Source organism: Miniopterus natalensis, chromosome 2 (assembly GCF_054644295.1).
Source record: "Miniopterus natalensis isolate mMinNat1 chromosome 2, mMinNat1.hap1, whole genome shotgun sequence".
NCBI lineage: Eukaryota > Metazoa > Chordata > Mammalia > Chiroptera > Miniopteridae > Miniopterus > Miniopterus natalensis.
Genome location: NC_142082.1, coordinates 125,806,382 through 125,831,401, shown reverse-complemented (window position 1 = coordinate 125,831,401; position 25,020 = coordinate 125,806,382). Strand labels below are relative to the sequence as shown.

Genomic DNA, 25,020 nt, shown 5'->3' with positions numbered 1-25,020 from the left:
GATATTAATTACTGGAGTTGATAAGGCAAAGGAAATCGAATGAACTATTTCACAATTATGTCCACATTATATATATAGACCTTTTTTTGGTGTGTGGTCATTATTACTATAGCCACTTGGAGCATTTTAAAATATGCCAGTATCAGGAACTCAGCCAGGGTTGGATTTTTATTGGTGATGTTTTTATACCAAAAATGCAACGTAAATCAACATTTTAAAACACACTTTCCAAAAGGACACTGATGCAGACCCAGAATTTTTGTTTGATTAATGATGAAATATCTTGGTCTTTAGTTAGTCATAATTTTTGCCAATTTAATTATCAGATAATTTCTGTAATGAAAATAAATATTTAATCTGCCGATGGGGAGTCATACTGAGCAACCTGAAATATTTGAAAGAATAATACTACAATTCAGTCCACTTAGCCTATGTAGAAACAACTCGTTAATATCACAATCGATTTCATTTTTCGATTCACTCCTTACTCAGAGGTCTGAGGGACACCATTTGGGTGAGGGCAGGAGAATTAGATTTCACCATGTGCTATATACCTTTGAGCCCCGAAGGTTTCATCCCCCACGAGGTGTGGAAGGGGGCCTGGTTTTGTCCTACAAGGAAGACTTACCTTTCCTGGCTCCCAGACTGCAGCAGAGAAAGGTTGGAAGACAAGCTCCCTATTGAAGCCTAAAGTTCTTCCACTTGAGGCAAATCCTCTACTTTCTGTTGGTTACTTGGCTAAAGGGAAAATTCATCACTTGTTGAATGTTGCAAATAAATACATTAAATTTGAAATGTTTACACACAGCAGTAAGTGATCTCCATTAGGCAGAACACACAGACACCTTTTCGTCAAGCGGGTGTGTAGCAGGCACATAAAAAGGGTGTTTATTTATGCCATAGTCTTCTACAGTAGAATATACTTGCTCAGGATTAGGTAAAATGTTCATTTACCTGTAGTAATTGCCGCTTTGGGGTAACCAGATGGTGAGCATACCCATGTTCAAAGTTGGGTACCTTAATTTAGATCCAGATGGTCAGGTTGAAAGAGGAGATTTACCCAAAGTAAATGAACATTTTATTCGCTTTCAAAAGGGAGACTGTTTTTCTTTGACAAACTTTGATTGGGTCTATAACATGCCACAGTGCCAGAAGACAGAATAAAAATAGGTCTTTTTTTTTATTTTTATCAAGGATTATTTAGAGAGAAACTGATCTCCAAGTAAAATGGGAAAATAACATTGCAGTTCTCAAAAAGAATCACAAAAAATGCTTTTGCAAAAATCTTGTGGAGAACACAGAAGATTTTATGGGTAGACATTTGATCTTTATGGTATTAGTGTACTTGGTTGGATGTCCTGTTCTTTTTCTGGAATGAATTCATAAACATGATATTTAATAAAAGCAAGAAAATTACCACATTGCTTTTATGTTGAAAGAAACTTCATTTCTCCTAGCCACTGGTGAGGAGATAGCTTTACATGAACAAGTTGGTGTATGTAGCTTTTTGCCCCCTACAGAAGGCTCTGAATTGAAAAATCTGGGAGAATCATTTGTTTCTGTGAACACTTTTTAATATGATTCCTTAATGGACTTAGCTCATTGTTTTCCTGTCAGGCGCACATAACCATATGGCCAAACTGAGTCTAATCCTGCTGGATTTTGGTCACAATTCAGAATGCCACCACTAAACTAAATCTAGAAAATAATAATAATAATAATAATAATAAAGCTTTGACCATTTAATGACTCAGGGAGGAAAATCCATATAATTAGTGTTTGCCTTGCCATGTTTTTTCCATGGTGCCATCTGATTTGATCACCCTGGAGAGTAATAAAACATATAGTTTCTCTAAAAGAGTTAAATTTGTTTGCCCATATTTTTGTTTATCCAAAGCAACTCCAAACAGGGCCTATTTGCTCTGGGTCTCTTTCAAGCCAAGATGGACCTGTGACGGGTTTCCCTGATTTGCTTGGTTTGCACAACATGTTTATTTCCTTAAACCAAATTTTGCTACTGTGTCTGTGGATGGGCTTGACAAAACAGTACCAGGCAACAGCTTAGGTTTGCTGGAAGATGGTGACATTTGGTTGACAAGATTACAAGAATAAGATTTGCTTATTTAAGCATGACTTTAGAGAACGTTATAAAGAGAGTAAGAAATAATTTACCTTTGATGCATAAATGCCTTATAGTCTATAAGGAAGGACACCCTCTGTCACCCCATGGTCATCCTCCCAGCCCCAGCAATAATCAGCACCATCGTTACCAGCATTGTCTTTTCAGTTTTCTGCTTGTCCTTTACATCCTTTTAGGTTTGCAATAGTGCCTGGGTTCCTCCAGAATTTTTCAAAGTCCCTTGCAATCCTGCTTTTTGCCACTAGAGAGTGGATGCTTTCTCCAACAGACAGAATTTTTTACTACATAGAATTTGGGAGAATATAAAAATGAAAAAAAATTCTCCCTGCTTTTCTCAGTTTCCGGGGCAATATGAAATGATTCACAAACAGGCACAGCTAGATGATGGAGGCCGGGCTGTGAGGGTGGAATAAGACGGCAAGATTGGGGGGGCTGACGTGGGGTGAAGGGCCCCAGGCTCACCTCCTGCGCACCTGATTGCAGGAGTGCCTTCTCAGCCTCTGACTACCTGAGCGGCCCCGGGTTTAAGGAGCTCTGGTACTAGTTGCACAGAGACAGGGGTTAATTCATTGTTCCCGGTGCAGACCTTTGTTGACTTGCATGCTGAAGTTTTAGTTTAATTATTGAGATCTTTTCTCAAAAAAAAAAAAAAAAAAAAAAAAAAGAGTAAATAAATAAAAAATCAGAGGTTGAACAAAGAATGGAGTTTCAAAATTACTGCTCTTGGTTCCTTTTTACCCCTTTTAATAATATGTTCAAGCCACTTCTGTTTGCTGGATTTAAACATGTGTGCTTGTTTAGTGTGTTCTGGGACTCTGGAACCAACTGCCTGGGTTCGTGTTCTGATTCTGCCACTAGTTAGCTTTATGACCTTGCCTTTCCTAATTGTTACGGGTCTGGTATCCTCAACTAGAAAATGGTGATAATGACAACCTGTTTCATAGGGTTATTGTAAGGATTACATGTGTTAAGAAATAAGGCATTAAAAATAGAGTCCAGTAATTGGAAAGTACTTTGGTGGGTATTAATATTTTATTATTCTATGGCTGGAGAGAGGGCTGCTACTTGGGCTGGTAGTAGGTTGATTAGGGTCAATGTATTGCCTTGGGTTTTCCCCCTAGTAGCGAGACGGTGGGGAACTGGTCACTGTGGACATTCCTCCTACCACTGTTTGTTATGCCGCCCAAGCAGAGTTCAAAAGACAGGGAGAGGAAGGAGCAGAGCCCCTTCGCCATGAAGAAGAGAGTGAAGAGAAAGGCTGTGGTATTTTACAGCTCGACAAGCCCCATGCTTGGTTCAGGCCCTGAGACATGGAGAAGGTTGAGGGAGCAGGAGGAGTGTGGGAAACATAAGGCATGCACGGCTCTCGGATTATGGCACTTCTCTCTATCAGCAGTGAGAAGAGCAGAAACCAGCGGCTCAAGGGCCAGGAGAGTGCTCCCCTTGTCACTGGAAGTCAGGACAGCAGACAGAAAAATCCTGAGTGCCAAGGGAAAGGCACATCAGTCATTCGATATTGTTCTCAAGACTTTATTGGCATTCTGACAGTAGCAGTACTTTATAATCCTTACATCAGGCTTTGCCTCCTTCCAATATTAAACAAATGAGTCTCAGACACTCGTTTATTTATTCTCATGAAAACCTAACATTATGGCCCAGAACAATAATGTTATATATTCATAATACTCTTCATCAATGGTGATCAAATGCTCAGTACTCATTTTTGATAAGAGTATTTAGTACATAAATAGGAAAACAATTATGAATATTATGCTCTGTTTTTATAACACGATTATTCACACATGCACCACTTCCTACATACATATTGCTGGCATTATTGCATTATGTTTTTAGTTTACTAGAATGGTTATTTAAAAAAATAGACTACACGCTTGCTTATAGCCCTGAATATTCAGCAGGAGTACTTCTCTTCTGAAATGGCAGAGGTTTAATGACTCATTGAAGTACATAAAAACACACAGTCTAAACAATACGCTTTTTGACTTAAAATGTTTTCTCATTGAGTAATAATTTGCATTTTGATTAACAGCCTTAACTTGAAATGGGACATGTGTAACTTCCATGACCTTGTAACAGCCCATTTACTATAAACAGTTGAATAGTAACTAGATGGCCCATTAGAACTTTTCTTTAGATGTTGGGAGTTTTTTATTACCAATCTTAAACTATGACAATGCTAGGCAATTTGCAGTTTCAACAGAAGCATGTTCAAAGACCATTTTTCACTGCGCTGTATGTGTGGTATGCATAGAAGTGGCCAAAACGGAAACCTCTGAAATACGCTGCGCTGTTTGTGAGGTTCTCTTGGGTTTGGTGGGTTCCATGGTGAAAAGTCATGAATCAATTTTTAATACGAACAGTGCTATGCAAATGTTTGTTTCCTTTGCATATTTTAACTTTACGAAAAGCAAAGTGAAAATAATGGAACAGAAATTGTTTTGTATCACATTCTGTAATTTCTTGGCAATATCAGCCAACATTAATGCATTACTTCTGCTGAATCTTATCATAATGACCTGACACAAGTAGCTTGCCTGGTGAACTTCCGCAGAAATAAGAAGAAATCAATTCTCTATATCCTTCAGAGGCAACAGAGAGCTTTAAGCTCTCCTTAGCTCATCCAAAATGTCAAATAGACAAGTTGTTAAGAAATCAAGTAATTTATTTTAGATAGAAGAGAATTAAAATACAGGTATATTATTCATTTTTTTCTTAGTTATGCTAAAGTGACATCCTTGGAATGACTTTCAGAATGTCACATTTGGAAGTGGAATTTTTTTTATGGTCATAGAGGGATTCATTAAAAGATAAAAAATGATTCTGTTTTAGAAAGCAAGAAAAAAAAACAGACAGCGATATGCTTTTCCCCATTAACTTCTGCCTCCTGTTTTATTTTACTTTTTGTTTTATTTATATATGTATTTCATATCCATATGATATATTAAAATGTTTTCTATTTTTAATTTTTTTTGGTATTTCTTTTACCTGGTGTCTTGCTATTTATTACCTCAGACTCACTTAAAATTTACTCAAATCCAAACTCATTATTTTCTATCCCACATCACCTTTTCTAGAGCCTCTTTGATGTTTTTAATGCCAGTAAGCAGAAAAGAAGTCTTCTTAAAATATATGCAGTGAAGACAAAATTGTATTTTTGAAACCCAACAAGCACTGTTGGGCACTGAATTTGAAATTAGACCTCTTTGTTAGAGAGTATCAAGGGTGAGAGAGGTCTTAGAGATGAACTGGCAATGCTGAGATCTGATAACACCAGAATCTGTAAGAGAGTAGACACTTAATAAGTGAGTCAAAGCTTCCTTAAAGGCGTATTTCTGTGCTACCCAGAGTCAGCTTGCTCACTTCTCCATCTGTCTCTGGCCCTTAAAATACTAGCCAGGCTTCAAGACCAATTCTTATGCTTCCTTCAGTTCTTAAGGCCGGTAGCTCTCAGTTGGGTCAGTTTTGTCCCCCAGGGGACATTTGCAGTTTTGAAACATTTTGGTTGTCACAGCTGGGGAGAGGGGGTGCTACTGGCACCTAGTGGTAGAGGCAGGGACGCTGCTGCTGAACATCCTGCAGTAGACAGGCCAGCCCCGGACAATGAACATCCCCGACCTAAAATGTAGTGCTACCGATACTGGAAAACCCTGCTGCAGGATAGATAACGTAATTTCTTCCCACATTTTCCCTCTTTGTAATGGCTTTTTGTATGATGCCTGTTTAGGTATATACTTAACTTCTTTTATTTAGAGTATAAACTCCTTAAGGGAAGGATGCAAAGATATTTTTTTCTCCTCAGTATTAAACACTCAAAGAATGATTGAGAGAGGCACATGCATTATAGAACTTATAGTAAAAAGCTACTTAGTGGTAGTGTAATTAACCTCATCAAATTCAGGGAATATTTTAGTTCCGATTTTTGTTCAGTTATAGGATCTCAAGCTTGGAAAAGACCGTAACTGTAATCTAGTCCTACTGCTCTTCTTTACCAAGGGACTTTTTTTGATTTCCTAAGTACTGAATTGAAATTCAATTGCAATCATCCTTAGGTGCCAGACTGTGAAATTGGTATTTTCTCATTTAGACATTATCAGAATATATGTTGGCCCTCTGTGCATAGATATATACTCTATGTATGAATTCATTTAGAATATTAATTGCAGAAAGAGTCACTAAATGATTTCTCCAGTTCCTTTCAACCCTAAGAATCAGTTATTTACATTTCTAGCTGTACTAACGTATTTACTTACTACATAAGGCAAAAAGAGACTGCACGATGTGATTCTTTTGCATATATATTTCGTTTATTAATTTCTCATTAGCCCAAAGGTATTTAGAATCTCTATAGCTAATAAATTCCTACCCATTAATTACTTAATGCCAAAGACACCTTTGACATTTATATAAAGACTAATACATTCTAATTTCAACCACCCTGTTGAACTCTTGTAGAACTTTTCCCCTAGTATTGTTAGTATTAGAATATATAAATATAGATATTCTTTTCAATTAAACTGCAAAGAACTTAAGGGCAAAACGATTATATCTTTAAAAAAATCTTACCATGTTCTTAATAATGAAGAGCTCGCATATAGCTGATAATATCTAATTGTTCAGTGACTGGAATTGGAGTTCTCAGATACTTTAAAGTTAAAAAGGAACACTTTTTTTCACATATGAAATCTCATAGATGTCTTTTAAATAGAGAAATATTCAGTAGAGAAATATCAAGCTCAGTGGACATTTTAGTTAACAAGATTGAAAGATAAGATTCAAGAACATTATATAAGACAAATGTATAAGAAAGTAGTAAATGGGTGCATTTAAACTAAAAGGTACTTACATTTAATTAAGCAAAAATTATATTGTTATCAGTAAAAATAATAGAGAAAAGTATTTCCATGATTCTGGCAAATTTAGAAAGAACTTTTATTACCAACAATTGAATTAAAACATTGTTTATAAATTATGGCTAAAGATTAATTTTACTGTTTTTGAAATATAATTACTTCTTATTCAGATATAGAAAATGTGAATTCTAAACCCAGCTTTGCATAATTGCCTGTGTAACTTTAGACAAATCACTTAACCCTATGGAACTACTTTTTCATTTTAGAAATTTATGAGAGTTGGACAGTTTGTTTCTAAGGTTGCTTCCAACTTTAACCTTAAATTTTTCAGAAGATTTATACTTAAAAACTTCTTTTCCATATATTATCTCATTTTATCATCTCAAAAGTTTTGTAAGGAAGACCTAGAAAACATTATTGTTTTTCTTCTACTAATGAAAAAATAGGTTCAGGCAATTAAGTGATTTAGCCAAGGCTGGTATGTAGCAGCCCTGTAGTATTTCCAATGTAACTTCCAAAAACTCTTTCTCTGAGAATCAGTATACAATTAATCTTAAAAATGTCTTATTTTTCTCTATTTCAAAACTAAGCTTCAAAAAGGTAAGCCATCAATGATAAATGTAAGCTTCATAATTTAAAAATGGTCTAAACATTTGCACCTCATGGTTTGAGCCAAGGATAGCCAATAAGATTCAATACACACATCAACCCCTATTGATTGGTAGTTGCTGCCTGAAGTGCTGTGCTGAGAATAATTTTGAGGCCAAGTTCAGTCTTGGTGGGGAAGTGTGCCTTGTTATTTTAACCATGTATACCTAGGATAATGGAGAAGGGAGAGGTGGCAGAAGTACTTACGGGAGAAACAGCTATTTAAAGACATAACTTTAGAACTCGGTAATGTTTTACAGAGTCTGATATTGAGTTGCCTTATATCAAGTTTTGCAACTAGCATTGTTAAAAAGGTTTAATTAACTTTTGTCATGAATGTTTTCATAAATAATGACCTTCTTTAAGTTAATAGTGTCCTTCTTAAAGTACTTAATATGAGCATTTTCATTTGTAATCCTAAACTGTGAAAACAAGTTGTTTCTAGTTAGCATTTTAATAAGCAACTTTGCAGCTTGATCTGAAAACTTGAAGGCATTAAATATATTTTATATGTACATTTATATATGTACATATACACACATTGACAGGTTTATTATATAAATATTTATTATATTAACATGCCATAATATTATAAATATATATTATGAGTACTAAAAACCAATAGTGCCTAGATTACTCAGTGTAGACATATGTTACAGCGCTCAAAGAAAGTTTGAAGATAACGTCAATCGGTGGCTGCTGGTTTTTGACTGGCTGCTATTTATTAACTGCCTGCTGGGTGCTATTCACCTATTCGCTGTGAGAGGTGCTTTCCATCCCCCCCCCTCCCTCCCCCCCCCCCCCCCCCCCGCCAAGCTTTACAAAAGCTTCCTTTCCGAGTCGAGCAAGATTATTTTATTTTAAGGAATGAACAACTGCACCTGAGGGAAATTTAGTAATTGTTACAGCATGATATGGCTTAGAAGGTTGTAGAGTCAGAGTTCAGACCAAGTTCTGTCAGGTTTCTTAATAAAATCAGGTCATGTCTTGATGAAATTTGAGGGCACAGATGTTTCCCAGTGAAGGTCTATGTCCTATATGTATCTGATGACAACTTCTGGATTTTAGTTTCACTGACTTTCAATGTTGTATAGCTTCATGGAGGAGAGGGAGGCATGCCAAAAAAGAGGATTATTATTTTCCAGTGTTTGCCAGTGTGATGCCAATGAGTTGTTTTTCTGCAGACTATGATGTTTTGTCTAACAGGTACTGCTTTGGGTATAGAGAATTTACTTTGAGACAAAAAACTTCCCCAAAGAACTTTTATTGTTGGGGAAATATGTGTATTGTGTTTTAATGAACTTAAGTTTGGTTCAGAAAAGTATCTTGCAATTGGGCAAAAGTATATCAGTAGAAGCATGAAATGTGGTCATAACTCAAGCCCTAAGTGTAATTGGGAATGTCATTTTCTTTTTTCCAGATTCCTTGGTGTTACTCAGTTTTCTCCTACACATGCCAGAAAGGCATTTCCTTGTTTTGATGAGCCCATCTACAAGGCAACGTTTAAAATCAGCATCAAGCATCAAGCAACCTACTTATCTTTATCTAACATGCCTGTGGAAACATCTGTGTTTGAGGAAGATGGATGGGTTACGGATCACTTTTCACAGACCCCTCTCATGTCCACATATTACTTAGCCTGGGCTATCTGCAACTTCACATACAGAGAAACTATCACCAAGAGCGGTGTTGTAGTAAGTATTTTAAACTTAATGATGTCTTTGGAGTATGTACGCTCTGTAAAGTAATCTGATTTCTGGATTAACAATGAATTACTCCTATTCTCTTCACATTTATATGGCTGAATTCTTTCCTTAACCCATGGGAGAAAAATGATCTTTCCCATCTCAGAGTAGGAGAGGAATGTCTCTGCTCTACCCAGCCCGCTTAGGCTCTGCTCCCCCCTTCCCCTGTCATCCCGGGCCCTCTTCGTCTCCTGTCTCTCCATACTCGGCTGTTTGTTTGGGAAATATTTGTATGACTGGGAAAGCTGCTTCTTTTTATTGTGAAATATTTCAAATATACAGAAAATGTGGAGAGTAACATAATATGCTCCGTATACCCACGAGCGAGCTCTATAGAATCTAAACATTTACTGTCTTTGCTTCAGTCTAATACGTTTTTGAAGAAGTAAAGCATATTGGATGGAGTTGAAGCTCTCCCTGCGCCCCTACCTGATCTCATCTCTTGCTTCCTTCCTTAGAGATAATCACTCTACTGAATTTGGTGTTTGCCCTATTCATGTATATTACTATGTAATTATTAAGTATGTATATATCCATTTACAATACATGTCAAGCTTTAACATATCATACAAGTGGTTTATTATTATAGGCATCCTTCTGCAGCTTAGTTTCATTTCATTTTAGTTTTTGCTTAAGATTATGTTTTTGTGGTTTATCTGAATAGAATGGTTGAATAAATACATCAAAATTTGTCATTTTCTTATAGATGAACATTCTAAGATTTCTGATTTTCAGTGACTAACAGCAATGCTCCAGTGAACATTTTCGTATATAAGTTCTGCCAGTGTGCTAGAGTTTTTGTATGGTATCAAGCTTCTTTTAGCTCATAGCACCAAAATGTATAAAAATATGTTCACAAGGAAGGGTAGTATATAGAAAGCCTGGAGAATTACTGTCTGTATTATATTTATCATAAGAATCAATTGGACTCTCTATGACACTACTGTTTGGGACACCATAGTGTTCTAGGCATTTTTTGCTTCTTACTGCATTCAATTACTGAGACCAGGTCAGCCATGCTGAGTTAACAACTTCCTCCTCATTTCAGTGACTTACACTCTAAATACACATTTGTTTTAATTTTCATATAAATCCTAAAGCAAGGTATTATGATTCCATTTTTCCAAATGAGTAAATTGAGGCTTAAAGAAATTAAGTAATTTTCCAAGGGTTACAAACCAAGTAGGTGGTGGAGTGGCGAGTGAAACTTCTGTTGGTCTGATTTCAAATTTTAGGCTTTTCCACCCTGTGCCCTAGGAGCTCTGTCTCACCATGTCACCTGTGTGTTTATAGCTGAACTCAAGTAATGATTCTCCCCATCCAGTGGCCATCATATTCAGTGTTGCTTGAACATAACAAAATAAGTGAATAGAAATCTATATTTTTATTCTGTAGGAAGTTCACAATTCTATAACAACCTAAATTTTGAAATATAGGTTTGGCTAAATAAATTTTTCTCACTGTTAGTTTCAATTTAAATCACTGTGGAGCCTATTTTAAAAAATAAAATCTGCCCGCATACAAAATTCATGCCATTATTGAAGAACTGTATACAGTGAGTTCATCTGCATAATCATCAAAATAACCTTCTAAATGCTGGCTACAGAGGGCTGGATGACATTTTACTCTCTTGGACTTATATTCATTTGATAAGTTGAATTCCTCTGATGTTTGTGATGTCTGAATATTTAAAGGCTGTACACATTGGACCACACACAGAAAAGGAACATCAAGACATCTAATTTCCTTTTACGTCTCCCGAAGATGATGATTGACTTGCCTTGGGTCAGCTAGTGGCACAGGTGAAATGTTTTTCCCAAGTATGTTTTCTTGAAAGTGCTCTCAGCCCTTCACAATTATGCTCGCTGCTAAGTGACCCATGTTTAAATGACCCACACACTCTAATTATTTAAATGTGACTCTGTATTAGAGTTAAGTAATTAGTAAACATTTAAAAAGTCTTCCTTAATAATTTTTATGTAGGAAAGATAAAACATGCTACTAGAGAACACTGAAAGGTCAGCTGAAATAAAATTTTGGATTGCATAATCTAAAAATACTAAGAAGTGTAAAAAGGAAAACAAAATTGCCAGTGGGAGCCCTTACTTTATCAACTGTGGAAATATGGTTTAAAACCTAGTTCTCTTTTTCTGTCACCCCTTGGAAATCCAATCTATTTTCTTTCCACTGCCTTTCCTCTTTATTACTGGGAGCCCATGGGAATGACATTTCTCAACCCTTAACAGCTAGAAGGAGTGGAAGTTTAGTTTTAAAATCTTGGAAGTGGGATGGCTATGTGAGGTCCAGGAGGTCATTGTGGATCAGAAGCTGAAGCAGTTTCCTTCAGGACATGAGAGAGCAACTTGAGTGGCATCTTAATAATACATAGCTGAATTGTAGCAGTGCCTCAAGTGTGCATATTTGAAGCCTCATCATTATTTGCTTATCAAGTTATCTACACTCCACAAGGCACTATCTTAAGAAATTAGAAAGATAAAAAACAGCCTATGATCCCTCTAGTATAGAGATTGCAAATGCAGCTTTCAGATTGAATCTAAGCCTGCAGACGTGTTTTGTTTACCCATCCCTAACATGGCTTCACATTTTTATCATTAGCTGACAACATTTAGAAATTGGGAAATTGCACATAAAATTATTTATTTCTGGCTTCTCTTGAAAAATATGGAAAGATTATTGGGCCCACATTACAGCTTGTTAGCATTTATTAATTCATTTATTCCTTCAACAGATATTTATTGACTGAGTGTCAGGTATTGTTCTAAGCTCTGCTGATATAGAAGTGAACAAAGTAGACAAGGTTTCTACTCTCAAGAAACTTACATCTTAATGAGAATACAGTGACAATAAACAAAGCATCATATGTCAGGGGGTGATATATGCATGCTGAAGGTGAGTGTGGTTGACCCATTTACATGGGGCATTTGCTTCCCAGTACAACTTAATCAAGACCACTTTTGTACTTTTGCATCTAGTCCATGTATATTTCCTGATTTCATTCTGTAGACGTTTGGATTTTCAACCCTTGTCTAAGGACATAATTCAAGAAGGTAGGCAAGAAATGTGCATTGGAAAAGCAATGAATTCACTAACTGTGAATTAGTGTTACTAGCATTCAATAATTGTCAAATTAAAGTTGTAGAAAATAAGTTAAAGACAGTTTTGAAGAGAGAGAACTTGCTAATGGTTGGAATCTAGGTATGTTCTTCATGGGGGAGATAGGATTGAATATGGCCCTGAATGATGATTTGGTCTTAGAGAAGCGGATGAATGTGAGCATATAATCCTTGACAGGGGATGTATTAAGAAAAAACAAAGAGACAGGGATTATATATGGGAAATATGCAACTTTATAGTTATAAACATGGATTTTAGAATTGGATAAGTTTGTTTTAGAATTTTTGCTTTGCTTCTCTATGACATTGGTTAATTACTTAACCTCTTTATCCTGGTTTTCTTGTTTGAGAACTGAAAATATAAATTCTTCCTTTATAATATTGTTCTTGTTACTATCATGGCATAACAAACTCCGGAATTTAGTGCATAAAGCAACCATTTAATATGCTAAAAGTTTCAGTGGGTCACGAATTTGGAAGGGCACAGTGTCTCTTATCAGTGATGTCAGGGCCCTCAGCTGGGGAGACTTGATGATTAAGGGTGACTCGATAACTAGAGACCAGAATCACCTGGCCAGTCTTCACTAAGTGTCTGGTGGTTGTTCTGCCAATCTTTTGCAATGTCAGCTGGGCCTGTTGGTCATAGCATTTATATGTGGCCTTTACACATAACCTGGGCTTGCTCAAAACATGGTGGCCTTAGGGTGGTTGGATTTCTTACATGGTGAAGTAGCTCCAAAGGCGAATGTCCCAAAAGAACTAAGTAGAAGCTACATGACCTTTGCTGAATTATCCACAGCATCCCTTTTACTGATTTTTAAAGGTTACAAGTAAGTCACTAAGAGCATAGATCCAACCTCTTGATGGGGAGTGTCAAAGAATTTGTGGACTTGTTTTAAAATCAATACAGTCTGCTCTCTGGCCACAAATTATTTACATTCATTACACATACAAAATGCACTCACCAATAAGTCTGATTCATTATAGCATCAGACTCAAGTTTGAGGTCAAGGATCTTACAATCTAGTTTAGATCTGAGTGGAGATGAGACTACTTGGGATTTGTTTCTTAGGCATGGTTTGTCTCTTCCTGATGACTTAACTAAAGAGACAAATGATCTAGCCCCACTCCCACCCCCCACCCCAAGACACAATGTTAAGATGAGAATATAATGATTGCAATAGACCTTTTCAGTCAAGAATAGAGAGAATGAGAGGACAGTTTCTGGCCCATAGCAATTTTGAAATCCAACTGGGCATATGTTGGCAATTCCTTATTTATGGCTCATGGCTGCTTCCTATGAATTGTTCTTTCTGGAGCTTGGCCCCACCCTTTGGGCTCTTAGTTTTGCCTTGTAAAGCAACTTTTCTCCACCAACTAAAAAGAAGTTTGTGTTTGCAATTGAACAGCCTCCTGAGCTTGCTTTCTACCAGTAAAAAGTTGTGTGTCCAAAGACTTATTTTTCTTTTTTATTGGTTCTGTGGCTTTAAGTCTAAGCAGATATGGTTTAATATAATTTATAATTATATAAAAAATGTTGGCTTTTTATGCATCAAGTTATATCCATTCCATTACACAAAACTATATCCACAAGTCTCTTTAAGATGAGCCTTTGTCTACCTTGAGGCTTTTACCCTTAACATTCTTAGATGCTTTATAATTTAACAGAGAAGGTTTTGAGGCATACCTTTAAGATCCTCAGAAAACCTTTGGGGTTTTCCAAAGGTCTATGAGGCATCATTTTAAGAGTGTCTGAAGTCTTCGTTTCTGAAGTCATATTCTTGGTTTCATCTTTAGACCATGTTTTCCTGACAGTGACGTGTATTTTTATCCCTGGGGCTGTTTCCTACTTTTGCCATCTGGAGAGGCTGTGATGAAGAGAGAGTTTTAATTTCAAGCTCAGCAAGTCCTGATTTTTATTTTGAAATTTTGCTTGGAAACTGGACATTTTGTTCTTAAGCTCTTCTCTCCTTTTTTGCAATTTTTATGGCCAGTGAGTGGAAGCAGGTGGTACTTTGAGTGTTACGCCTGGAAATCTTATCTAGAAAATATAGTTCAGTAGATAGTTCTCATTTTCCATGATACCAGAGGCAACAGTGTTGCCAAACTTTCTTCCATTACACCACAAAGGTCCTCTTTCCTTTAGCTTCCAATACTCTTCACCTTAATATTCTTCAAGCCCTCACCAACAGCTTCTGTGAGGTCAACAAATCTTTTGCTAATAACCTTCTCAAGGGTCTTCAAACTTTTGCCCACGGTTTAGTCCTAAAGCCAATGCCACATGTTTTGAGGCTTTGTTATGGTAATGCCCCACTTTCAGGTACTAAAATTGGCTTTAGTTGGTATTGCTGAATAAGAAATCATTCCTTATAGATTCTGTGGGTCAGTAGTACGAACAGTACAGAGCAGGGAATGACTGATGTCTGCTCTACAATGTCACACCTGTAGACTTGATATGTGGGTGTGATTTGACAGCCAGGAGCCAGAATTATCTGGGGCCTTCATTACTAAGTATCTTTACTTGGTGTTAGCTGTTGTCTCAGCCCTTAGTTGAGCTCTCATCTGGAGCATTTATAAGCGGTCTTTCCATGTGGCTTGAGCTTCCTTGCAGCATGGTTGCCTAATGTTGTCAGACTTCTTCCTGGTAATTCAGACTTCCAAAGGTGAGTGTACCAAGAGATTTATACTGTCTATTTATTCCATTATAAAAGGTTACATAGATTGTATTAGTCACCATCTTTTTTCTCTCTTTTTCTTAGCAAGGTAGACATTGTATTACCTTTTCTGACTTAGCCTAAGAAGTTAAACAGTGTCACTTTGAGGTTATTCTGTTAGTTGTAAACGTAGGTTGGCACCGATCCTAGCAGAGGGGACATAGATACCATCTTTCAATGGTAATAGTATCAAAGAATTTGACAACTCATTTGAAAAGCAACAGAGTTGTTATAAGTAGTATACAAAATTATGTTTATAAAATCATAAACACAGTGTCTGACACATTGTACTGACTTTGATGATGACAATTAATTTGATTAGATATTCAGAAGTCATAGAAGGGAGTAGTGTTATTTAAGGTAGATGGAAACTAGATTGTCAAAGAGCTTGATGCCTGGCTAAATTTTAAGATTTTGTTCAGTTAACAAAAAGAGCCACTGAAATTTAAAAGCTAGAGACATGATATGTATAATTTTTATAATCTTTCTGAGAAAAGCATGCACAATACATGGACATGAGACTGGAAGCAGGGGGTCCAGAAACTCTGGACTAAGAAACTCTGGACTAGAGTAGTTGTAATTTAAATGAATAACATAGTATAGATATGAAAGGCATTTTAAAGGAAGAATTGGTAGTATTTGGCGAGAGATAAAAGATAGGAAAAAGTAAATGTGAGGAAGCAAAAGAGCAAAGACTCAAGATTGACTTTGAGATTTAAGTTAATAACAGCTCTGTAGTTTCCTTTCTCCATATACACTGTGTATTATGAATTGGCTGTCACAACCAATGAGGGTTTTCATTTGCCTTGGCCAACTCTTGGATATACAACCTACACTGTTATAACTGGTTATAGAGAATTTCATTAGTCAGCATTCTTTATATTAGCAAGTTACAAAATCTCAATTTGAGCTTAAGCAAAAAAGGAAATTTATTATAAAGTTATTGGGGTATCTCAAGGAACCTCAGGTCAGAGATGGACTTGGGGCTTGGAGCACTGTGAGAAACTTGGGAATCCTAGTTCAGGTCCTTGTCCATGCTGCTTCTGCTTTGCTTTCCTCTCTCACCAAGGACAGGCTTCCTCTATTGTTTAATTCACATGGTGGACTATTGCTGCCAAAAGTTGTCAAGCTTTCCATGTTGCAGTGAAGGCCCCAAGAGGGAAAGGAACCTTTATAAATTCCCAAACATATAGGGAGCGTCTTGGTTGCCCTTGCTTGCATCACAGGATCATCTCTGGTCACTGTGACTAGAGGATGCACATGTGGAGTCATGTAATAGGAACGTGGCATCTTCTGCTTCATCTGTAGATGGGAGAGTGTGGCAAAAAAAAAAAAGGAGTTTCTAGACAAGGAATGCTGGAAAAAATATACTACAAGTGCCCCAGATGGATATTTAGCTTTATTGTGTGAACTGACTACCATGGGAAAAATGCAGAAAATTTACTGTGGTGGTGTATATGCATATACGTAAACCTACACTCAGGAAAGTACACACACACATATACGTGATGAACATTTCTGAGGCTCAGGATTCTAGTGATGATACTATGTATACACATTTAAAACATGTATGTGTATTAAAACACGTATTCTGTGTAGTTTCCTACTGAAAATGAAATTTAAGCCTCATTTTAACAAGAGAAGTAGAGGACTGTGGGTTAATGTACTATAAGCATATATTCTAATTTATAAATACCCATGTTAATAATAGGAGTCTTTTTGTCATTAGACATTCTGGTCAGATTGCAGTACAAATATAATAATGGCCCACAGTGAAAGAAAATAGTAACAAAAGAGTAGATTAAAAGCTATTCGGAATACAAGTAGAGGGTTCCTGACTCCCCCAGGAAGAGTTAGTCATCTGCCTTCTCTCTACTCTTAGAATACCGTGTGCCATCATCCCTCATAGTCATTATCTCGCGGTTCATAGTCTTTTCTTCCTGGCCTTGTTGCTCGGCTAGACTGTGAACACTTTGAATGCAGGCAAACTGTCTTGTTCATCTTTTAAGACCAGCAGTTCCTTTTGTACTAGGCAATGGTAGGTACTCAGTGAAAGTCCATTGAACATCTAAATGAGTTCTCTTCAGAGAGACCCCGATGTTGGTGGTTTCTAAAACTTCTGGTTAGGTTAATATATAGGGCATGAAAATTGATAAGTACTTTTGACCAATCTTGAACTACCAATAATAAATGTTGTAATACAGACATTACCACTTTAAGACATTCTGGTGGAAGATGTAGGTGAAAAGAGAGTTGAGTACTGAGGGGAAAAGTTTTCCTGCCAAACAAGGAACTGAATTCAGGGCAGAGTCCAGGCTCTGGAGAATCTAGCATAAAGGAGGAGAAATGGGTGGTTCTTATAAACTGAAAGATCAGGGATTGTTTCTGTTCTCCATCAGTAAAGCAAAGTCTCTGTGTTTTTGGTGAGCTGTGATAGCTGGCTTGTCAGCTAGGTGGGCCTGAGCTGGTTGGGTGGTCTGCTGCCGTGTGCATGGTGGTCTTGGGATTACGGCACTTAGCTCACTTCAGCGTGAGAGATATGCCTGAGCCAAGCTTGGATCACCCAGTGAGGTCTTGTCAGCAGGCAATGTGGCCAGTTCAGGGATTTATTGGAGTCAAGAAGTTTGAGAAGTTAGAAAGAAGAAGAATACAATTGATGAGCCTTCTTAAATTTCATTCGTGTGGCAGAATGGAGATGATAGGTTCCGTGAAGGAGTGAGTGTAGAGTGAAGAAATGGATACAGTGATCGTAGACTATGTTTTTAAGAGTGCTAGTTCAGGGAAGGAATAAGAAAATACATCTGTGCAGAGACTATTATAAGTGATTTTCACACTTTAGGAGGGCTGAATCTATAAGAAGGGAACCAGAAAGTTTCCAGACAGTAGCCAAGGGCTACCTGATGTTTAATGGCTTGTTTTTGTTGGGGAAATGTCCAACGTTATTTAGACCTTCCTGCACATTTTAAGAACCTAGGAATAGGATTAAAGACAGAAGATATGGGAGTGGGGGTAAACTTGGGAGACAAGGCACCCATGGTCAGCAGTCAAGTGGGTAAGACATCTAGAATGACAAAGTTTTGTTGAAATTGTAGCCCATGGTACCCAGAGAGGCAAGTCAACCCAAAATCGAAGTGATATTCGTGAACAAAGGATTGGGATGGTTGAAGAATAGAACGCACCATGAGAATAAAAGGTAGTCCTGGAGTTATGAAAGGAATGAGGGGGAAAGAAGGCCTGTGATAGGAGGATTTCAGATTTCAGATTTCAGGGTGAGTTGGAGGAATCCTAAGCCTGTTACTGCAAAGTTGGATGAATAAAGGGGATTGAGGATAGAATCATGGATTGAGCAGAGACAAGGTAACTGTGAGCCCATATTAGAACAAACTTCAAAGACGTTTTAGGGAACTTCTTACGAATACTGATGGGTAAGGAAGCTATAAGCCAGGCTTCAGACTCTTGAAGTGTGAGTGTCACCTGAAGTCCTCCTAGATGGGGAAGAGAATTAGTGAAAGCCATGAACTTCAAAAGAGGAGAGATTTTTTTGCTTGGAAGTGGGGGGACAGTGGTATGAAAGCAGTAATGGCAGATCTAGGAAAGTTCTCACCTTTCTCTCTGGCTCTGAGTGTGGATGAGAGCTGGTCTAAACAAGGATTAGAATGTGGACAGAAGAGGCGGGCGTCGGGATTGTGTAAGGGATAAGAGCTGTTGATAATAAAGATTAGTCACACAGTAGGTGGAATGGTTGTCTGGAGGGACATGTTAACGGTGGAAGAGGGAAGCCTGAGTAGGCAAAATTTAGTTAATGGAGGAGCTTGTAGACCTACTCAGCCCTAATGTTTCCATTGGGACATTGGTGTAAGCCTGTGAGCCTCAGCAAATCTCCATCCCCTGGTGCCTGGCCGAGGCTGATAGTGGATTCATGATGAATGATAACGGATGTTGTTATATAATCCACAACTTATCAACTGCCCTGAGGTTTAAGAGTCGAGGCTAATAGCAGCTAAGGGAAAAACTGGAAGGAAGAAGCAAACCTACAACACAGAATAGTTTAGTCAATGTAGAGTATTCATGGTTGTAGTATGTTTATACTTGATAATATGTGTGATGGATTGTATGGTGCCAAGCCTGGTCCATTTCTCTCTTGGTAGAGCAGTGGAGATGATTCTGGCTGTGATCTTTCCCTTAGCCTTCCTGCTGGGATTTTGGGTGGTAAATAGTAGAGGCCATCAGTCTAGTCGTCTCTTAGATATAGTCGTGGCATATTTAGAGTAAAGGAATAGTATATAATGTGAAAATCTAAAAAGGTTTGCTTTTCCTTTTTTACTGTTTCCTTTCTGACTTTAGATTTATTATTATTATTTTTTTCTGCCCTTTTTTCCTTCTAGTTCTTTAGGATTTTACTTTAAAGGACTGATTTGCCAAACCTTTATAATTTAAAGGAGATAGATTCTTATGTAATATTGAGGAGGGAAGTGATAAAAGATGAGTTTGGAGATTTGGGTAAGGTCCAGATCTGGAAGGGATTTGTATGTCATGATAAAGACTTTTAATTTTATTGTGTAAGCAGACAGAACCACTTGGGCAGGCTTCCGATCATATCAGGAGCTTTCTGAAGAAGAATGGGGATAATATAAAATGTCTTATCACATTTGCCAAAATACTCAGTACCTTTTCTCTATTACTTACCTGACTAGATCTGTTTTCCTGTTTGATTAAGGCAGCTATGCTGATGTAGCTCAGCTTTCCTGAGGATCAAGGAAGAGGCAGTCAGTGGATGTATGGCAAACAAGTGGAGTTGCTTTGATTGCGGCTGACATGAAAAAAAGTAGCCGATCTTTTGCATCTAGCCTCAGACACAAAATGTGCATCAGTCCAGGGAAAAATCTGTGGGTAACCATGATATAGAACAAATGATGAAGCAAACCATAGTCTAAGGGTTGATGTTACTCAGATTCAAATGATTCTTCTAGGATTTGACGGCAAATTTCAGGAAGACTAACGAGGATATTTGGTTGAGATATATTAATATTTCTGGAGATGGGACTTGCAGGAAACAAAGAGAAAGATTCTTTGCCGGAGAATTGAATATTATTCATGAAAATTCTTTGTGTTCAGTTGGATAAATAAAATTGAATAATCAGAGTGGAAGCAGACATCACAAGTGCTGATGGTACTGTGTGTCCTCAGCCACTGCCACCTACTAATGTTTCTTGACTTCCATTTCTGACCAGATGGCAGGAAGGAAACTCTCTGGGTTTGTGAGATGCAGTCATTTTCTGATTAGATTTAATTTGGAGAAGAGCTGGAAAATGCCTAAAACCAATGACTATTCATATGTACCGTCCACATGGCACTGAACATTATTTATTTCTACCATATTTCTTAAACCCATAGAAAACATTTCTTCATGTATTCACAAATATATATTGAGCAACTGTGTTCAATAATGAACAAAATTGGAGGATTCTGGCATAATTAAGAAGATCAAAGAGAGAACAGACTAGCCAGAATTCGTAAGTTCACATAGATGTAGGACTTTGAGTGAGAGCAAGAGGAAAAATTCTAAACTATTAAATGAACTGTCATTAGAAATGAATAGATACAAAATGTCTTCTCTGGGCCTAGGTCCATATTAAATGCTATACATAAACCCATGTGTAAGTTATAGATTTTGTTTCCGAGGGGTTTAGGAGTCAGCTGTTGAGACATGATAAACACAGTACCATACAATAGTAATGGTACAAACAGTGGTTTATAAAGGAAAGGAAAAGTCAGTGTTATGTTAGATGCCAAAGAACAGAGAAAGAGATCAATGAGGGCACTGGTAATTATTAAAAAGTATTGGATCTTGAAGGATGGGTGAATTTGGGTAGGTAGAAGGCAAATTAGAGAGCTTTCTTTGTGAAGTGAAGAGAGTGTCCAAGGAAGGGATGACCATGAGGTTTGCTTCAGAGTGAGAAGATTAATATCAGTTAGTTTGGTGAAAATATCTGAAAGCAACTCAAGAAAATTTAAGCAATAGGGAAAATCAATAGTAGGATCCTGGACAACTCACAGAAATGAAGAATTAAACAATTATGTTTGGGGAAGGATAGCCTTGAGGATCTAGACAGCAGATACCAATAACAATCTTTTGGAGGCACTGTCATCAGATTATTTTAGCTGTAGTCTGCAAAATCCCAGGAGAGAGAGAGAGAGAACAATTTGTTTTGCCTGCATAGAGTGTCCACCTCCAGGGATGATGCAGATGCTGGGGCTTCTTAATTGGTGCACCTATCAGGGGCAGATGGAACCTGGGGAGGGGTAATTTTTCAAAGGAAAAACAGCATGGCATTATCAAGAAAGGGGAAATTATACTTTTAAGCAAAAACATCAGATAAAAACATAACTCATTGAGTATTTACTGGCACTGTTTTAAGCATCATTTCGTTTAATATTTCATGTAATGCTTTGAGGCAAGAACTGTTATCCCCATTTTCAAGATGAGGAAAATTAAACACCAGGAGAGCGAATACCTAACGTGTTCATTCTTGTGTGGCCCACCAGTGGCACAGCCAGCATTTAGACCCAGGCAGTTGAGCTCCAAAACTTGTACTCAACTAGCCTGAATCCCAAGGAAGACTCAAGGTGGAGTTGCAGGAAATGAAATTAAATAGGTAGAGTGAGGTCAGAAAGAGCACATTAGATTGGAAGTGGAGATAAATAAGGATCCCCAAAGGATAAGGGAATGACATGATGAAAGTAAGGTTGTAGAAATACTAACTTTGAAGAAGAGTGCCAAACAGCTTGGAGGGGAGAAAGCCTAGAGTTTTAAAAGCCCACGAGAAGGTCATAATCAAACCTGGAGAATGTGGATTTAGACCTGGTAAAGACAAATACACCCACTGACAGTCCACATGTCTTTTTCACATGACAATGAAACAATTTTAATGTAACTCCCTGAAATGCCTTGGGTCAATTACTGAATTAAGATTCTAAACAATATCGGTATACTTTATACTGGCATAAGAGTATTATGTTCTAAGCAGTTTTAGGCTTCATGTCCTCATGAAGCCTTGCCCCAGTCTCACCCTTTTGCTTCTTAGAACTATAATAGCCCTTCAGTTGGAATTCTCCTTGGGTCATTGTCTTAATAAATTCTTATTGCTGTTTTCCATACATCTTTTCTTACTTATTAGATTGCAAGAGCTGTGAGGTCAAGAACTGTTCCAAGTGAAAAACAGACTCATATACATATAATGCAATACACATATAGTGTATAAGTATGGTACAAATATACAGATATAATGTATACGTATGGTATATATGTCATTTCTGTGAGTTCCCCAGTATATGTGTGTGTATGTGTGTGTGTGTGACACACAGTACAATATTATTAGTCCATGGTCTCTCGCACAGTTCCTTGCCAATAGCAGTCACTCAGTAAATATTTGAAGCATGGATGATAGAGGATGCATCTGAAGGAAAAATCAATAGGTCTTACTGAGTGCTTTGTGTGGGTGACAAAGGAATAAAAGTAGTGAATCAGAGACAACCTCGAAGTGTCAGGTTGCTTGGCTGAGACGATGGTGTGTTAGTACAGCGCCCTTACTTCTGGCAGGTGTTCTCTTTGCTCGCTTCCTCCTGTTCTCTCAGGGTTCTCCACAGAGTTCTAGGTTCAGGTGGAGGATTGGCCAGAAGGAAAGGCTTCACATTATTCTTCCCCTCCCACTTCACAAGTACACACTCCTGTCATACCAGTGAAAGAAAATGAAGAAATACTGAGTTTTTTGGGTTTTTTTTTAGTGGCACATTTATTATATGTGGCTCTCTGATGAAATGTAAATCTTTTAAATGGTAAGTCAGGCTGAAAGTTAGGTTATCTCCACACATGCCTAGAATTGGTACAGAAGTGTCTCTCAGAATTTCAGAGGGGAAAAAGTAACCATTTGAAACAAGGTCACTTTGCCTGAATGGGAGAGTGGTCTTATTTTATTTTTATTTATTTATTTTCAGGAATTCAATGAGGGATTCCATCTGAAGGGCCTCTGTGGGAATGTAGGAGTGCTTACAGCAGCTCTTTTACTTTCCCTTCTCCTAGGGCCAGTGAGTGATGTAGTCCTGTGTCAGAGACTCGCCGGATAGGGAGGGATTCTGTTAAATGATGTGTGCCTTCCAGGAGGCCATCAAGGAGTCAACCACAGGCAGGCAAAGAAGGAGAGAAGGAAATAGCTTTGATATTTGGCAGAACTGGGTTGGATTTTGGATTCAACCACTTATGAGGAGCAGGTTTCTTGACTGGAGCCATAGTCTCTTCTATAGAATGGGGATTACAGTGTATGCCTTGTAATGCTGTTGAGAAACTTAAAAGTGACGTGCCCAGCACAGTACTGGGCACATAAAAGCTCTCAACACGTGGCAGCTATTCTCACAAGAGTAAGTTCATATCTTGCTAGTGAGCAGGCTTAGTGGGAGAAAGAGCACAGGAGGGAGCTTTTGTGGAAGCAGCTTTAAAAAGGCAGCTTGCAGAGGCTGAGCAGGACAGTTTAGAGAGGGAGACTGGAAGCACTGCTATTTCATTTGGTCACCCCGACATGAGGCCACTGTGAAAAGTGTTGCTGAAATTTATAGTGTTTATTTTTTCTGTGCTTACCAACATTGTGCATGTGACTTATAACCTCATTATGAGCGAAAAGTGAGGTGGGTGTAAGGGATATTTCTTTATGTTTCTGTCATTTGTGGGAATATGGAATCTTTTTAGGTTTATAGAAGACTTGCTTCCAGGAAAAAACCAGGGAGAGAAAGGTATTTCAAGACGTAGAGATTATACCATTAACACAAAGGTGTCTATGTATATCATCTATGTCCATATATAAAAAAAAGTTACATCCTACTAGTTATCAGGCTCTGATTAAAGGTGAGGTGGAGAAAAAGGACCTAAGAGTTAAAAGACCGAAAAGAGGAAATTTCCTGTACTATTGGTGCATCACAAAAATCATTCATTTATTCAAGTTATTCTGTTTTAAAATAGCACTGTATTATTAATCATTTATTATGTGTTAGGTATTGTTCTAAGAATGTCACATGAATTATCTCATTTAATCTTCATAACAATATGTTAGGAAGTTTTCTATCACAATACTTTTTGTATTCTACAGACGAGGTGACAGGGTCAGGGATGTGACATGACGTGCTCCTCATGACACAGTATTACACGCCAGCCGGGACTCCAGCTCACGTGGTCCGGCTGCAGAGCCGTGTCCCTCATTGCTCCACTGTGTCATCTCACAGTCGTTAAGGCTGAATGTCTGTAGGGCACTCACGGTGGTGTGCACAGGCGTGGTCTCTCTTCTCACAGAGCTTGTTTTCTGTGCGGCTGTGAGATGCTTTTCAGAGACTGTATTTTGGGCATTCTAACCACAGATCTGTAGGGGCAGGGGCCCTTTCCGTACCCTTCAGAACAGTTTCTCAACCTTGACACTGTTGGGTTTTGATTGGATAACTTATTGTTCTGGGGGTCTGTCCTGTGCATGGTAGGATGTTTCACAGCTTCTCTGGACTCTACCTGCTGGATGCCAGTAGCACCTCAGTTGTACCAACTGAAAATGTCTCCTGACATTGTCAAATGTGCCTTTACAAAATCACCCCTGATTGAGAAACACTGCTCCAGAAGGGTGACTTTGGTGGTTGATGACTCTATATGAAATATATGGAGGTGACTCCATCTGGAGGTGTGCAGCCACCCTAGAGCATGTATTGAAGACGTGACAAAGGGCTCATCAAGACTCA

At 37.8% G+C, this 25,020-nt stretch overlaps 1 protein-coding gene across 1 annotated transcript in view; it reads left to right on the top strand.

The window, feature by feature from the left end:
• The window catches only part of TRHDE (thyrotropin releasing hormone degrading enzyme), a 326,844-nt gene that overhangs the window by 3,306 nt on the left and 298,518 nt on the right, over nucleotides 1-25,020 (top strand). Inside the window, exon 2 of the mRNA XM_087814534.1 lies at nucleotides 9,080-9,353. Within this exon, the coding sequence (XP_087670660.1) occupies nucleotides 9,080-9,353 (274 nt within the window). The remainder of the gene's footprint in view (nucleotides 1-9,079; nucleotides 9,354-25,020) is intronic.